Source organism: Cetorhinus maximus, chromosome 3, assembly GCF_964194155.1.
Source record: "Cetorhinus maximus chromosome 3, sCetMax3.hap1.1, whole genome shotgun sequence".
In the NCBI taxonomy this organism is placed as follows: domain Eukaryota; kingdom Metazoa; phylum Chordata; class Chondrichthyes; order Lamniformes; family Cetorhinidae; genus Cetorhinus; species Cetorhinus maximus.
Genome location: NC_135881.1, coordinates 103,248,280 through 103,265,870, shown reverse-complemented (window position 1 = coordinate 103,265,870; position 17,591 = coordinate 103,248,280). Strand labels below are relative to the sequence as shown.

The following is a 17,591-nucleotide window of genomic DNA, read 5'->3' as shown; positions in this document are numbered from 1 at the left end:
TCTGCCCTCATTCCAGGCATTCAATCCCCAGGTCCTCCCTTATAGCTGTAGCACAACCTTAAGGATCACTGGTAGCTGAGTTTCTGCATTATTCTAGTCGATATCCCTGTCTTCCCGCCTAACCTTTTTCTATGCATGTCCCCATGCCCCATGTTGACCACATCCCTCCTCATCTTGAGGCCCTATGCACAGTGACCTTCCGAGACACCCCCATGAGACCATCGAATGCCCCACTGTTACCAATCAGTTCTTCATTTACAGGCTGCAGATACCTCCCCTGACTGTGACTGTCTGCCACCCAGTACCAAGCCACCAATGCCCAGGACCACACCTTATGCACCATGCTGTGAATGACTGACACAGCACAGACAGACCCTCCCCCTCCCTGGACTGGGACCAAGACATGCGTGACAGGCATAGCCTTGTAGCATGGTGTGCACTGCCCCGGGTTGCCTATAATTTTTGGCCCTGACTACATGGTGCACACTGCTCTGGACTGCCTCAGCGTTATCCCCCCCTCTTCCTTTAAGTACCCCCCTCCTCAATCATGTGTCTTTGTCCACCCCATTCCTTCTGTGCTGCAGCTATGCCCCCAGTCGTGTGTCTCTGTCCACCCCTGTGCTCCTCTGCACCAGTCATCCCCTCCTCCCAGTCAAGCGTCTGACTTCCACTCCTACCCTTGCCTCTGTCCAGTCAACCCCCCCGCTTCCCTTCCCACTGGTCTTGCCTGAGCAGCCTTGGCATAGAGTCGGAGCAGCTGCGAGAGCAGTGCAGTGAAAGATAGGCGACAGAAACAAACCTTGAAGTCACGAGTGAAGTGCAGCTCGCCAGGTGCATGCCATTTATATCCGGTGAATCCAACTGGTCCATTAGTGATATGTTGAGAGACCGACTGATATGCGGGATTGGAGATGATATTATTCAAAGGTGTTTGCTAGCCACAGTTAATCTAGACTTCAATAAGGCATTAGAATTAGCCACAGACATGGAAAGTGCTGTTAGAAATTCGGAAGCTATAAGAGATACACAAAATGGGACCGTCCATCTGATAGGGCGGGACAGACTGGCAACAAAAGGCACGAAAACATCGGACTCCGCAGAAAGTTGGGTAACGCCCCCTATGTACAGATCAGTAAAAAACAGCAGTACCACAGTGAAAAGCCACAAAATGAATGAGAGAAATGCATCCAGGCATCCAGTGGGTGATCTACAATTCAAACAAGTCGAATGCTTTTTTTGCCACCGCTATGGTCACATAATGCGGCACTGCAGAGATAGGCTGAGACAGCATTTTAAGGACAAAGGGAGAAATCGTGAAATATGTCTCATGGAAGAACCAGAAGAAATAGAATCAGACATCCATTCATTATATAACCTGAAAGTGGCTAAAACCGAACCAATCCAAGTAGTCATTGTAGTCAATGGACAACCCGTAAAGATGAAAGTTGATATTGGAGCGTCAATGTCTGTCATTGGAGAGCATAGATTCAGATACTTGAATAAAGGAACACATCCTTTAAGATTGGAAGTTTTGGACACTAAACTGAGAACATACACAGGTGAAGAAATAAGACTGAAAAGGGATATGTCAAGTCAAGGTGCAGTATGAGGAACAGCCTGCAAAATTACCCCTATTTGTAACGCCAGACAGGGGACCGAGTCTTTTCGGAAGGAACTGGCTGGGAGAGATAAACCTTGAGGGCCCGCTATGTTCCCAATTGGAAACCAGAAGCATTACTGCAGGAAAAATGAGTGCACGAAGACCCAATGGGAGAAGCCTGTAGAAGTGTTACACCGGGACAGAGCTCAAGCTGAAGTCAGCATCCTTCAAAAACAAAAGGAAAACCTATTAAAGGACTTTCGTGCACTACAAAATTCAATCAGCTCCCAATTTGTGCCACTGAAAAGATATAAAGAAAAGGAAGAGTTAAACCTGTCTCTGGCCGAGTTAAGGAATGAATTAGCTGAGAAGGGGCAATGATATGAGATTTCCCAGGAAACTATAAATGAGAATAGGAAAGAATTGAAAGATCTGAAGCAGCAGCTGCGTAAAAGCCCTGAAGTTTTAAAACTAGAAGGCCCTGAGTTCTCAGAAGAGCTGTCAGAAAACCCAACTATTAAGCTCACTCACATTCAGCTTGTGCCTGAGCCTAGTTCAGCCAATAGCGAAATTAAACAGAAGACCAAGATATGAAACAGTGCTACCAAGAAAAGGACACAGAGGAAGAAAAAGAGGAGTTATTGATAATCCTTGAAAAGAAACTTTTTTTTCTTCTTTTTCCTCTTTCTCCTCCCTTCACACCTCATGCAGCTCGCCGTGTGTTGCTTTGTACTTGTTGCCCTTTATCTGTACCAGCTTGGAGGGGAGGGGCAGCAGGAGTGAACGTGATTGCACCCAGAAGATGATGAAATCATCCACTGAGGAACCTAATGGACAGCTTTCCCCTGAAAAGGAAGTCTTGAAAAAAGCAACCGAGGTTGCTGAACTGCAACACTCAACTCACCTGAGAAAGCTTCCTGAGAGACTTGATTTGTAAATAGTTATTAGTGTAAATAGCTCACGTTATTAAGTTTGTCAACTGTATTTTTTAAGTAAAGGGGGAGGGATGTGGTAAAGTGGAGTACCATGTACCTTTAAGAGAATGCAAGTGGACTAACCATGTGACACTACTAACCAATCAATGTTTAGCGCGGGCTACTGGTTAACTGTAAGTCTAGAGCTGGAGGTGGTTGTGGGAGCTCGCAAGGATTTAGTGCTCTGCCTCCTGTTGCAATAAACAATCACAGTTTGTTCTTATGTCGGTCTTTTTCCGTTATTGATAGCGAGCATCAACTAACAAGTATATATGAAGGCGTGCAATTTGAGTTTACTCAAGTAGTGAACTCATAGACTCAAGACATAAAATTGAGCAAAAAAAATTTTTGTACAAATGTTGTGGAGTAAAATCATACTTTAGTGTAACCATTTTCGGCTCCTGTTTGAGAGCTAAATTTATGGCAAGGCAAGGTTTTATGAACATATGTGCTATGTTTTGGCTACTTTGATTGGGTAATTAGTTGTTGTCAGCAGTTGAGCAGAAATAAGGAGGAGTAGGTGGTTTTAGCTTCCTTTGTCTCTTGGCAAGAGTCCCTCAAATTCCTGCTCCTGCTCACCAGCCTTGTTGCTATTCCTACCCCTCCTGAAGTGAAAGTTAGTTTAGTTATTAAAATGAGGTCCAGATGGGCCTTGGCACCTTCCAAATTTCGAGGTACACTTCCTGTTTCGGCCTCCTTCACACTTATCCCGCCCCAAGTTAAAAGCAACCACATAGTGTAATGTATTGATAAAGAAAGGAAGCACAGAATAAAGAAAGGCAATTGCCCCACCAAATTTAAGTAACCCTGTGTGCATGGCCAGGCAAAAAAAATATTGCTTACAAAGTTTGAGAATGCCTGTTCTTGTATAATTAGCGACAAGAAATATTGCTATTAAATAAAAAGTAACAAGGAACAGAAATGTAAAGCCTGAATTTGCTTTATCTTTCTGCACAATATGAATTTAGGGCAGGAGATTGAGTTCAGAAAGCGGGGGGCGGGGCCCACTTGCCGACACGTAAAATGATGCGGGGTGACGTCAGGCGGAACTCCCAACGTCACCCCACATCATTTCAATTTTCAGGTCAGCGGGGGCGCAGCCAAATCGGCTGTGCACCCGCCGACCTGTCAACGGCCAATTGAGGCCATTTAAAAACTAATTGAAGTATTTAAAGGACCTGCCCGTCCAACCTTAAGGTTGGCGGGCAGGCTGGGAGCCATGGCGGGCTTCAGAAAAAGCATGAAATCTCATCCACGGGCAGGATGAGGTTTCATGTAAGTTTTTAAATATTTAATAAAAGTTTAATTAAAAGTGATGGACATGTCCCAACTTATGTGACACTGTTAAATGAGGGGACATGTAGGGAAATTTTATTTTTCTATATCTCACATTTTTGAATTTGGCGCCTATCTCCCTGAGGCAGCACTTAGCCTCGGGGAGATGAGTGCGCTCTTTCGCACGCATGCTTGAATGAGCGCACTCCCAGCTGAGGGAATCCCCACCGCCCACACAGTGAGCGCATAGCGCTTCCTGGCAGACGTCACATTAAGGCCCGCCCACGTAAAATGGCGGCACGCCCGTACGCTCCCATTCCTGAACTCTCCCCCCCCCACAACGGGGGGAAAATTCTTCCCTTAGTATTTTTGGTTTTTAACTGCAAAAGTAAAACAAATCCTTGAAAGTACTAGGGGTTGTTAGAGATACACAAATGACACAATAAAGCTGATGGTATATGCCATTACCCAGAATTTCCTTTACTGATTAAATAGTAATAAAAAAAATTAGCTTGGTAGCTGTAAAGAAAATGCTGTACAATCATAATAGTAGCCATAGCAGCTTCACAATTTCCTCTAAATCTGATGGCAAGAAAGGTGGTTCAAAAGTTGTGTCCTCTCCCAAACCAACATGCCGAGCGTCGAGGTACTGCTCACTCTGCTGGGCAGGACAGGTCATAGTTTGCCTAACACGAGACACCCAAAGCAACTGCTCTATTCGGAACTCGGTTGTGGCAGGAGACTCTCAGGAGGACAGCAGAAACGTTTTCGAGATGTCCTCAAAACATCCCTGAAGAGGTCAAACATGACCTCTGACTCTTAAGCATCCTTTACTTGTGACTGATCAAAATGGGGAAGGTTCATTTGGAAAGGCATCGAACACATTGAGAGACGTCATTGGTAACACGCAGAGGCGAAGTCAAGGTTTTAGACAGAGTGTACAAACCTCCCATCAACTCATGTAGCTGCCTCCTCATGCACACCTAAATGCATGTGGCAGAATATGTAAATCGCACACTGGACTTATCAGCCATTTTGGAACCCATCGAGCCGGAGTGGAAGCAAGTCATCCTCAATCCTGAGGGACTGCCTAAGAAGAAAAACAATAGATGTAGGGTGTGTGTCCCTCGTACCTGAGAGTGACGCTATCAACAGAGAAGGAAGCATAATTCATGTTAGATGACTGTAGTGATGACTATGAAGATCAATATGTGATGGGCATTGTGTACCAAAGGCTCATGCTGCCACAATTCTGGGGGGGCTGTCCTGTTGACCTACAGCACTGCCAGTATGGAGCCCAGATATAAAAAACAGAAATAAAAACAAAAAACTGCGGATGCTGGAAATCCAAAACAAAAACAGAAACAGAAATACCTGGAAAAACTAAGCAGGTGTGGCAGCATCGGCGGAGAAGAGCACAGCCTCCGCATTCAAAGGATCATCCTCCGTCATTTCCACCAACTCCAGCATGATGCCACCACCAAACACATCTTCCCTTCACCCCCCCTGGCGGCATTCCGTAGGGATCGTTCCCTCCGTGACACCCTGGTCCACTCCTCCATCACCTCCTACTCCTCAACCCCCTCCCATGGCACCTTCCCATGCAAACGCAGAAGATGCAACACCTGCCCCTTCACTTCCTCTCTCCTCACCGTCCAAGGGCCCAAACACTGCTTTCAAGTGAAGCAGCATTTCACTTGCACTTCCCTCAACTTAGTCTACTGCATTCGTTGCTCCCAATGCGGTGTCCTCTACATTGGAGAGACCAAACGCAAACTGGGTGACTGTTTTGCAGAACACCTCCAGTCTGTCCGCAAGCATTAACCAGACTTCCCTGTCGCTTGCCATTTCTACACTCCACCCTGCTGTCATGCCCACATGTCTGTCCTTGGCTTGCTACATTGTTCCAGTGAAGCTCAACGCAAACTGGAGGAACAGCACCTCATCTTCCAACTAGGCACTTTACAGCCTTCCGGACTGAATATTGAGTTCAACAATTTTAGATCTTGAACTCTCTCCTCCATCCCCACCCCCTTTCCGTTTCTTCCCTCTCCTTTTTGTTTTTTCCGATAATTTATATAGATTTTTCTTTTCCCACCTATTTCCACTATTTTTAAATGTATTTCCACCCATTGTTTATCTATACCTTTTATGCCCTTTTAGTATTATTTCACCCCACCCCCACTAGAGCTATCTGTACCTTGCTTGTCCTGCTCTCTACTCTTAATTAACACATTCCTTTAGATAATATCACCACCTTCAACACCTCTTTGTTGTTTTGTCTGTGACATCTTTTGGTTATCTCCTCCTATCACTGGTTGCTTGTCCCAACAAGCACTCCCCCACCCCGAAAGCAGCTTATATTTCACCCCTTTCCTATTTTTACTTAGTTCTGTTGAAGGGTCATGAGGACTCGAAACGTCAACTGTGCCGATGCCTCCGCCGATGCTGCCAGACCTGCTGAGTTTTTCCAGGTATTTCTGTTTCTGTTTTTGTGATAAAAAACAGAAAGATAGGCAACACCAGAGGGATCGACAGGCTGCACAATAAACACCTTCAGTCTTCTGTTTCCTTTATATTACAATTTTCATATCCTCTTAATCAAGGTGCTACACCACCCAAACAATATACCAGATGATTGAGCACTGAATGCCAAGTTTATTACTCCACTAACTTTGCTGAACTGTGCTGAGCCTTGCTACTATGTTAAAACAGAATGTTGCCCTCCCATTGTAAGTTTTTTTAATGAATAAAAATGATTATTTTTTAAATAATTTCAGGTGAAAACACTGGATTGCTAGTTAGCCCCCAGTTATTGGATGCCATCCCTCGTAATCTTTGAGCACCACAGGCACATTTTTCAACATATGCTAAGAGAATGTAGTATAGCATTAGAAAATGTCTCCAGAAGGCTGTGAAAATTCACAACGCCCAGTCAAAGGAATTGAAAAGCAACACTGAATAACAATGTTCCATTTAAAATTGAATGGGGTAGAAATTACACTTCTGTGCTAAATTACCCACATTCTTCTGCCAAATCACTTTGATGGATAGAAAATCACAACCTTTGTGGGCTATAATAATAGAAAGCTGGCATGGAATTGTGCGTACAAACCTGTGGCCCTTGTGTTAGGTGCTGTATACCCGACTCTTTGAAACTTTAATGTTTTGTAAACAAAGATTTGCAGCATCTGTCAGTGTTATATGTATAATCTATAGGTACAATGTAACTTATTAGAAACCTCACCAGAGCAATTCACAGCAGAAAAAAATCTGTATTTTATTACAACAGAAAGCAATTTGGATCCTCTTGATGTTAAGACTGGCTTTATTACAATCTCTGTACCGAGTCTGATGTTTCATTTAATTCCAATGGAACTGGCTTACTCCACTATAACCTAGTTTTTTGTGTTTAAAAGTCTACTGTAAAAACATTACACTGTTCAAAATGTACTATTTTCCCCCTTCCAAATTCTTTTTAACTATTTTCTGCTCTCCATTTCTAAATTTTAGCAATTCTCTTTTCTTCCCATTTCCACTAGAGTTGTTGGCACCTTGCTGGGGTCAGATACCCTCCAAGACCTCAGCTAATGGCCATTTTTCATGTGTGAGTCTAGGCAATGAGTGTTGGCAAGCTAATTGACTGCAATGGGCATCATATTGAAACTTGATTCTGTCTTCACTCAGCACCTAACATGTGCTTTCAAAGGGAGTTGCAGGAAAACGTTAATGAGGAACTGATTTTCCCCTTCCTAACTCAGATGCACTGAGGCCATGCAGCGTCTGTATTAATATCTATGAAGTTGCCAAAAATAGAATGTATAATAGAAAATAGAAGGCTATTAATGAAATATAATTCCTAAATAGAAAGTTGGTACATTATTATGCAGAGTCAAATCTCCAGAATTTGGTGCTGCTGTTGAAGCTGTATCCAACTGGTGGAATCATCATTTGATGGTGTCTATTCTGTATTTGTGAGGCTGGATAATGAATTTGCACATTTTATGGTGAATTACGCTGCTTTACATGCCACACATGAGGAGTTCCTGACCCCTGGTGCATGAGAAGTTAGACCAAGGTGTTAATGTCCTGAAAGTTAGTCGGTGAATGATAGCACTGGGAGCCACTATTAACTCAGTCTTACATTTATTTACAGAGCTAAACATTACATGCATACATCTCCTAACTCAACCATACCACAGTTTTAATAAGCCACAGAATATCAGAATAGTTACTGCACAGAAGGAGGCCATTCGGCCCATCATGCCTGCACCAACTCTCCGTAGGAGCAATTTACCTTGTGCGTTCCTTGCCTTCTCCCCACAGCCCTGCACATTTTTCCACTTCAATTAATAATCCAATTACCTCTTGAATGCATCAATTGAATCTGCCTGCACTGCACTCTCTGGCAATGCATTCCAGATCCTAACCAGTTGCTGCATGAAAAGGTTTTTCCTTGTGTCGCCATTACTTCTTTTGCCAATTACCTTAAATCTGCACCCTCTTGTTCTTGATCCTTCCAACAATGGGAAGTTTCTCCCTATCTACTCTGTCCAGACCAGTTATGATTTTGAATATCTCAATCAAATCTCCTCTTAACCTTATTTTCTTCAAGGAAAGCGGTCCCAACTTCTTCAATCTATCTACGTAATTGAAGTTTCTCATCCCCAGGACCACCTTTTCTGCACTCTCTCCAATGCCTTCACATCTTTCCTAAAGTGTGGTGCACACAACTGGGTGCAATATTCCAGTTGAGGCCAAACCAGTGTTCGGTACATGTTTAACATAACTTACTTGCTTTTATACTCTATACCCCTATTAATAAAGCCTAGGATGCTGTAAGCTTTATTAACTGCTCTCCCAACCTGTCTTGCCACCTTCAATGATTTATGCACATATACACCCAGGTCCCTCTGCTCCTGCAACCCTTTTAGAATTGTGTCCTTTATTTTATGTTGTCTCTCCGCATTCTTCATACAAAAATGAATCACTTCACACTTCTCTGCATTAAATTTCATCTGCCCCTTATCCACCCATTCCACCAACCTGTCTGAGCCTTTGACGTTCTTCACTAATCATAATGTTCATAATGTTTCCAAGTTTTGTATCATCCACAAATTTTAAAATTCTACCCTGTACACCAAGTTCTAGACCATTAATACATATCAGGAAGAGCAAGGGTCCCAACACCGACCCCTGGGGAACTCCACTACGAACCTTCCTCCAGCCTGAAAAACTCTGTTTCCTGTCACTCGTCCAATTTCGTCTCCATGTTGCTACTGTTTCTTTTATTCCATGAGCTATCATTTTGCCCACTAGTCTGTTGTGCAGAACTTTATTTGCCTTCTGGAAGTCAGTGTACACCATATCAACACCATTGCCCTAATCAAACTTCCCTGTTACCTCATCAAAAATTCTAGCAAGATAGTTAAACATGATTTGTCATTAAAAAATCCATGCTGACTTTCCTTAATTAACCTGCATTTCTCCAAGTGACTATTAATTTTGTCCTGATTTTTTATTGTTTCCAGAAGCTTTCCCATCACCTAAAGTTAAACTAATTGGTCTGTAGTTGCTGGGCTTCACACTCTTTCTTGAACAAAGATGTAACATCTGCAATTCTCCAGTCCTCTGGCACCAGCCCAGAGTCTTAGTGATGCTGCAAAATTATGGCCAGTGCCTCCATAATTTCCACTGTCACTTCCTTCAGTATCCTTGGATACGCCTCATCTGGCCCTGGTGTCTTATCAACTCTAAGTACAGACAGTCTATTCAATATCTCCTCCTTATCAATTTTAAACCTTTCAAGTGTCTGAATTACCTCCTCTTTCACCATGGCCTGCACAGCATCTTCTTGGCAAAGACAGACGCCAAGTATTCATTGAATACCTCAGCTATGCCCCCTGTCTCCATGAATAAATCTCCTTTTTGGTCCTTAACTGACCAATGTCCTCTTCTTGCCACCTTTTTACTATTTATATACTTAAAGAAAACGTTTGGATTTCCTTTTGTATTAGCTGCTAGTCTCTTCCCATACTCTCTTTTTGATTCCCGTATGTGCTTTTTCACTTCCCTGCTGAGCCTTCTATATTCAGCCAGGTTCTCAGTTATATTGCCCACCTGACATCTGCCATAAACACCCATTTTTTTCTTTCACCTTAATCACTATCTGTTTTGTCATCTAGGGAGCTCTGGATTTGTTTGTCCTGCCTTTCCAGTTAGTAAGAGTATACTTTGTCTGTGCCTGAACTATCTCTTCTCTAAAGGCAGCCCATTGTTCAGGTACCATTTTGCCTACCGACCTTGATCCCATTTGATCTGCCCAGATCCATTCTCACATTATGGAAGTTGGCTTTCCCCCAGTTAATTTTTCTCACCCCGGATTGTTCCTTGTTCTTTTCCATCTGTCCCCTAAAAGTTCTCTTATTGCCACTTGATCCACTTGGCCTACCTCATTCCCAAGAACTCGTTGGATATTTGTCTCTTTATAGGTGCTAAAGTGAAACTCCAGTTAATACCCATCAGCTACATACAATTAAACAGAATTAATATACAATTAAGGTAAGGTCTTGTCTTCTCTCAGGTGAATGCAGAAGACTCCCCAGTACTATTCATCAAAGAGCAGGGAGTTCTTGTGGTGTCTTGACCAATAGTATCCCTTGGCTAACACCAGCAAAACAGATCATTTGGTCATTTATTGGACCTTGCAATGCGCAGTTTGACTGCCTTATTTACTATGTTACAACAGTGACTACACTTCAAGTGCTTATAGCCAATTAAATATTTTGGTGATGTTCTGAGATCATGAAAGGAGTATATGCAAGTTCTTTCTTTTTTCTTTTCTTGCTGTCCGTCCAGTGAGGGTTGAAACCAGCACTTGTTATTTGTCTAAAGATCATTTAATGATTACCCTCCTTGGTCTCTTTGGAGTCAAAGAGGCTTCAAGATGACATGCCTGGCAATAGGAGATTGGAAGTAAATCAACCATATGTAGCAGTGCAATTGATTGATAAGTCAAAACAGTCTATTTATGGTCCAAAATACATTTGCAAATCCCAGCAATGCTCCACAAGAGGAGAATGTCTCTTTACATTTCCTAATTTTCATCCAAGTCTGGATCAAGGTCGACTTCTGTGGTGAGTTTCAGATAAAGGAAACCATAAATAGCCATAAGAAAAATCACAATAGCTGTAATGATGAGTGTCACGTCCCTTATTCCTGGTGCTGTTTTCTTGGCTTCTGCTTTCAATCTTGTTGCTTTTAAAACTGATTTGGTTTTCTTATAAACTTGTTTTCCTATTTGTTTCTGGTAGTGATGAACCAGGAAGTTAGACCTGTCAATAGGATTTGAGATTCTTTCCACTCAGGTCCATTTAACCATTTGTATGCATTTAGCATCTGTTGTTACTTGTTTCCAACCTGAAAGTCCTTACAAGTATTTATACTACGCTTCATTAACTATCAGTGATGTTCAATATTATATTTTATATGGATGGCTAGACTGTTAGTGCGATACATATTATTATCTATATTGAAAGCTGAAATCAATCTGTGTGGCTCTCAAAAAGTGAATGCTATAGAAATGTATTTAATCCTGGCTATAGAATGTGGCTGAAAGGTAAGCTTGTACTTGACAATCATTTTTCATAAAGTTAAAAATGGCCTCTATCTGATTTCCTGAAGATAAAAAGTGTATTTTGGATCCTGTGATGTCAATGATGAAATCATGCAATAAGACCAAAACTGCCTCAAGTGCATGGATCAAAATGACTCAGGCAAAAATAATCAATGTTAAACTGAGTAATCCTGATGAACAAAATGATCATGGATTAGCATTTAGACTAAAAGGATACAAAAACTTATCAATCACATGACTCATAGATGATTCCCCTCTCATACTGTTAATTAAATACATCCCAGTCAGGGAATTGCTGGAAAAAGGCTAGGGAAAACAAATCATGAACAGAAGCACTGTTGCAAACACAATAAACTATTAGCAAGTCTTTAAGGCAACTTTTGCATTATATTTTCTGGCTCTAAAAACTGCAGTTCAAATCCTACATACGTTGACATGATGTGTATATTTCTTGTTTTCTAGGATACAATTCATCACCGTACCCCTATAAACTGCTGCAACTCTTCACTGGTGGGATATTTAACAGAAATTACAACAAGAAGTATCAACCTATTAGATTTGTTGTACCATCCTCTACCAAGAAGGTAAAGAAAATTAGAGCATTTGTATTTAATTGTGGGGTAATTGGCAGCATTAGGCATGCTACTGACACAAAAATTATGAACCAAATGAACTCTTCTGCATCGTAATATTCTATAAAGGCTCATTTCAGTTCTCTCACTTTAATGTGAATCTTTGTATGGGAGTTGCCAGCAAAAAGCTATGGGGACTATGAAAAATAAGCCTTTGGTCTTTGCCTGCTACAGCATTGGGTCAGCTGTGGCTCAGTTCATAGCACCCTCGCCTTTGAATCAGAGGGTTGTGGGTTCATGTCCCACTCCCGGAAACCAAGAACTGTGATTGTACTCAAAAGAGTTGCAATCTGTGACTGTTGATAATGCGAAAGAAAAAAATAAATACAAAACAACATGGTAGGTGGCTGATCTCTGTGTAGTATTGAAAGAATTTTTAACTGTTGTGATTTCACACTGCAGCTCTTCCTTTTTCTAGGTCTCTCTTTGCCTCTGTGATCAGAATTATTTACAGTACTCCAAATGTGATCTAATTAAAGTTCTATACAAGCCTAATACAACTTCTCTATTTTCCAATTCTTAGAAGTACACCCTGGAATTTGGTTTGCAGTTTCTAACCTTACTAATCTGTGTTGCTACTTTGTGATTTGTGTGTTGTACCCTTTACTCATCTAACCCACTTAGACTCTTATTTTCCAAGGAGTGTGTGGCCTCTTTATTCTTCCTACAAAAATACAGCATCTCTCACATAGCTATACTGAGTTTCACTGGACATTTACACATCCATTAATGACTTCTTTTATTCTGTGCAACCTTCCTTCATATTAATTATACCCCCAAATTTGGCACTGCCCTCAAATTTTGAAATTTTACTTCCAATCACCATGTCCAAATTGTTTCGGTAAATAATTAACAACAGCACCGATCCTTGTGGAATACCAGTTCCCACTTTTTGCCCATCTGAGTAACTACCTTAATCCCTGCTCTGAGTTTTCTATTGCCAGCTTGCTAAAAGAAAGAACTTGAATTTGTATAGCACCATCCACAGTCTCAGAAGATCCCATAGCACTTTATAGCTTTGTTCTAGCCATAAACAACAATGAGATAATGATCAAATAATCTGTTTTTAGTGATGTTGGTTGGGAAATAAATATTCGGCAAGTTTCCCCTGATCTTTTTCGAAACAGTGACATGGGGTTTTTTACGTCCACCTGAGAGGGCAGACAGGGCTTTGATTCAACATCTCATCTGAAAGGCAACACCTCCAGAAGTGCAGTACTCCCTTAGCAGCAGCCACCTCAAAGCACTGGAGAAGTACCACTAGCGGTAGCTTGACAAGATCCTCCAAATCCGATGGCAAGAAAGGCGGTCCAATTGCAATGTCCTCTCCCAAGCCAACTTGCCTAGCATCGAGCCGCTAATCACTCAGAACCAGCTCCACTTAGCGCGACAGGTCATTCATATGCCTGACACCAGATTCCCGAAGCTTTTGCTCTACTCGGAACTCAGGAAGACAGCAGAAATGCTTTAGAGATGTCCTCAAAGCACCCCTGACTCGCCAACTCAGGGGAGACCCTGGTTTGAGGCCAGCAAAAATTGAGAAGGCTCATTTGGGAAGGGATTGAACACATCGAGAGTCTTCATCGGGAACGTGCCGAGGCGATGTCGAGGCAGTGGAGGGAACGCACAAACCTCCAAACAATCCATCTACCCAGCCCTTCGAACACCACCTGCCGCACACGTGACAGAGCCTGCAAATTGCACATTGAACTTTTCAACCATCTCAGAACGTATCGAACCTGGAGTGGAAGCAAGTCATCCTCGAATCCAAGGGACTTCCTAAGAAGAAGAAGAATATTGTGGTAGAGTGCAGAAACTTTTGATTTGTGATTTCATGATCTTATATTCATCCGAGCAATCCCCATTCCCCTTTCTTCCTACAGGATTTCTCAAGGCCCTTTTTCCACTAATTAAAAAAAAAAAATTTAGGGTCATTTTTGGTGACTCTGAGCTTGCTAGTCTTAGATATGTTTCTGTCTTGCATTTCCAGCATTATTCTTTTAAAGTCAGCAAAAGGACAGCTCCATACATGGTGACTGATAGAGTTTGCTGGGTGTATAGTCTCATTTTTTGGGGAGGAATAATAACAGGTTGTCACACTCTTTTGATGCTTCCACAGTCTCTGTTGCTCTTTATCTTTCTTCTTCATCAAGATTCTAAGTAGAGAAACCCCATATATTATCTTTTACTCTGAGTTGGAGTTGGAAATATGCTGGTGACCAGAGTGTCCTTCTCTGACACATTTTGAAGTGCAGCTCGAAGTAGAGAGAAAAAAAAAATCAAAATTACAGGTATGCCCTGAGATATTGGCAAGAAGCACTTTTGAATGGATCATTTCTGTAAGGTAGATCTATTCACAATAACGTTTCCCCTTCTTTAATGTGGGGCACTGTGTACAGTTCTGGGCACCACACCCGAGAGGATACTTTGGCCTTGGAAGGTGTGCAGAGCCAAATCACCAGAAAGTTATCAGGGCTGCAAGGATTTGGTTATGAGGAACAATTGCATAAACTAGGTTTGCATGCCCTGGAATAGAAGGTATGGGCGATTGTGTTTTTGTTTGTATTTTGAAACGAATTGCTTGGGTAGATGGAGAGAAACTATTTCCACTCATTGGGGAGTCTAGGACTAGGGGACAGTGCCTTAAAATCAGAACCAGGCCATTCAGCAAAGGGTTAGGAGACATTTCTTCACACAAAGGGTAATGGAAGTGTGACACACTCTCCCACAAAAAGCAGTAGATACCAGCTCAATTAAAAATTTTAAATCTGATATCAAGAGGTTTTTGCTAGCCAAGCATATTAAGGGAAATGGAGCCAAGGTGTGCAAATGAAGTTAGGATATAGATCAACTATGATCTCATTGAATGGCAGAAAGGCTGAATGGCTTACTTCTGTACTTATGTTCCTCTGTTGCTATATCCTGTGTAAGCTACACTAGAATTGATACAGCACAGAAGATGACCATTCGGCGCTTCATGTCCATGCTAGTCCTCTGCAACAGCAGCTCAGCTAGTCCACTCCCAACTCTTTCCCCAGAGCCCTGCAAATTCTATTTCTTCAGATAATTATCCAATTCCCCTTTGAAGGTTATGATTGAATCTGCCTCCAACAGGCATTGCATTCCAGATCCTAACCACTTGCTGCATAAAAACATTTGTCCTCGTTGTTGTTGGTTCTTTAAATTCCAATAATGGGAGCAGTTTCTCCATATCTAATTTGTCCAGAACCCTCGTGATTTTGAGCACTTCTAACAAACTGCCTCTCAATCTTCTCTAAGGAGAAAAACTGCAGCTTCTCCAATTTATCCACGTAACTGAAATCCCTCATTCCTGGAACCATTCTCGTAACTCTTTTCTGTACCCTCGCCAATGCCTTGACATCATTCCTAAAAGTGTGGTGCCCAGAATTAGATACAGTACTCCAGTTGAGGCTGAGCCACTGTTTTATTAAGGTTCTTCATAATTTCCTTGCTTTTGTATTCTACGTGCCTTGATAAGGCTGAAGCATTTGCAACAACCTTCAGCCAGAAGTTCCAAGTGGATGATCCATATTGGCCTCCTCCGGAGGTCCCCAGCATCCAGTCAGCCAATTCGATTCACTCCACGTGATAGCAAGAAACAGCTGAAGGCACTGGATACTACAAAGGCTATGGGCGCTGATAATATTTTGACAATTGTACTGAAGGCTTGTGCTCCAGAACATGCCGTGCCGCTAGCCAAGCTGTTCCAGTACAGCTACAACACTGATATCTACCTGGCAATGTGGAAAATTGCCTGGGTATGTCCTGTACACAAAAGGCAGGACAAATCCAACCCAACCAATTACAGCCCCATCAGTATACTCTTGATCATCACTAAAGTGATGGAAGGGGTCATCAACAGTGCTAACAAATGGCACTTGCTTAGCAACAACCTGCTCACTGACGCTAAGTTTGGGTTCTGCCAGGGCCATTCATCTCCCGACCTCATTACAGCCTTGGTCCAAACATAGACTAAAGAGTTGAGCTCCAGAGGTGAGGTGATAGTGACCGCCCTTGACATCAAGGCAACATTTGATTGAGTGTGGCATCAAGGAGCTCTAGCAAAACTCAAGTCAATGGGAATAGGGGAAAACTCTCAAGCTTGTTGATGTCATACCTAGTATAAAGAAGATGTTGTGGCGGTTGGAGGTCAATCATCTCAGTTCCAGGACATCATTGCTGGAGTTCCTCAGGGTAGTGTCCTCGGCCCAACCATCTTCAGCTGCTTCATCAATGACCTTCCTTCCATCTTTAGGTCAGAAGTGGGGATGTTTGCTAATGATTGCACAATGTTCAGCACCATTCACTACGTGTCAGACACTGAAGCAGTCCAAGTCCAAATGCAGCAAGACCTGTACAAACATTTGCACCACACAAGTGCCAGGCAGTGACCAGCTCCAACAAAATGGAATCTAACTATCACCCCTTGACATTCAATCGCATTACCATCACTGAATGCCCCATTATCAACATCCTTGGGGTTACCATTAACCAGAAACTGAACTGGATTATCCATATAAATATTGTGGCTACAAGAGAAGGTCAGATGCTAGGAATTCTGTGGCGAGTACCTCACTTCCTGACTCCCCAAAGCCTGTCCCCCTCTACAAGGCACAAGTCAGGAGTGTGATGGAATACTCTCCACTTGCCTGGATGAGTGTAGCACCAATGACACTCAAGAAGCTCAAAACCATTCTCTTTATTGGCACCCCATCCACAAACATTCACTCCCTCCACCACCATCAAACAGTGTGGGCAGTGTGTACCATCTAGGAACTCACCAAGGCTCCTTATGCAGCACCTTCCAAACCCAGGACCATTACCATCTAGAAGGACAAGGGCAGCAGGCACATGAGAATACCACCACTTGGAAGTTCCCACCCAAGCTACTCACCATCCTGACTTGGAACTATATCGTCGTTCCTTCACTGTCACTGGATCAGAATCCTGGAACTCCCTCCCTAGTACCTACACCACAGGGACTGCAGCGCTTCAAGAGGGCAGCTCACCACCACCTTCTCAAGGATAATTACGGATGGGCAACAAATGCTGGCCTAGCCAGCGATGCCCACATCCCATAGATGAATTTTTAAAAAGTTGCTGGGTTTACCCTTACACCCTTTTTGGACAAGGGTGTAACATTTGCAGTTATCCCGTCTTCCGACACTAGACCTCTTATCTAAGGAGGATTGGCCAATAGTTATGGCCAGTACCTCTGCCATTTCCACCCTCACTTCCCTCAGCATCCTCGGATGTATCCCATCCGGTCCCGTTCAGTTTATAAGTTTGAGTACAGCTAGCCTTTCGAATACTTCTTCATCAATTTTTTGCCCATCAAGTGCCGCAAATACTTCCCCTTTCACTATGACTTTGACAACATTTTGTTCCTTGGTAAAGGTAGATGTACAGTATTCATTTAGTACCTTGGCCTCTGACTCCATGTGTAGATCCTT

At 42.6% G+C, this 17,591-nt stretch overlaps 1 protein-coding gene and 1 pseudogene across 1 annotated transcript in view; one reads left to right on the top strand and one right to left on the bottom strand.

Moving 5' to 3' along the window:
* Positions 1-17,591, top strand: part of LOC144678828 (uncharacterized) — a 283,752-nt gene that overhangs the window by 191,815 nt on the left and 74,346 nt on the right. Inside the window, exon 9 of the mRNA XM_078538774.1 lies at positions 11,948-12,069. Within this exon, the coding sequence (XP_078394900.1) occupies positions 11,948-12,069 (122 nt within the window). The remainder of the gene's footprint in view (positions 1-11,947; positions 12,070-17,591) is intronic.
* LOC144672260 (triple QxxK/R motif-containing protein pseudogene) lies at positions 10,946-11,922 on the bottom strand (annotated as a pseudogene).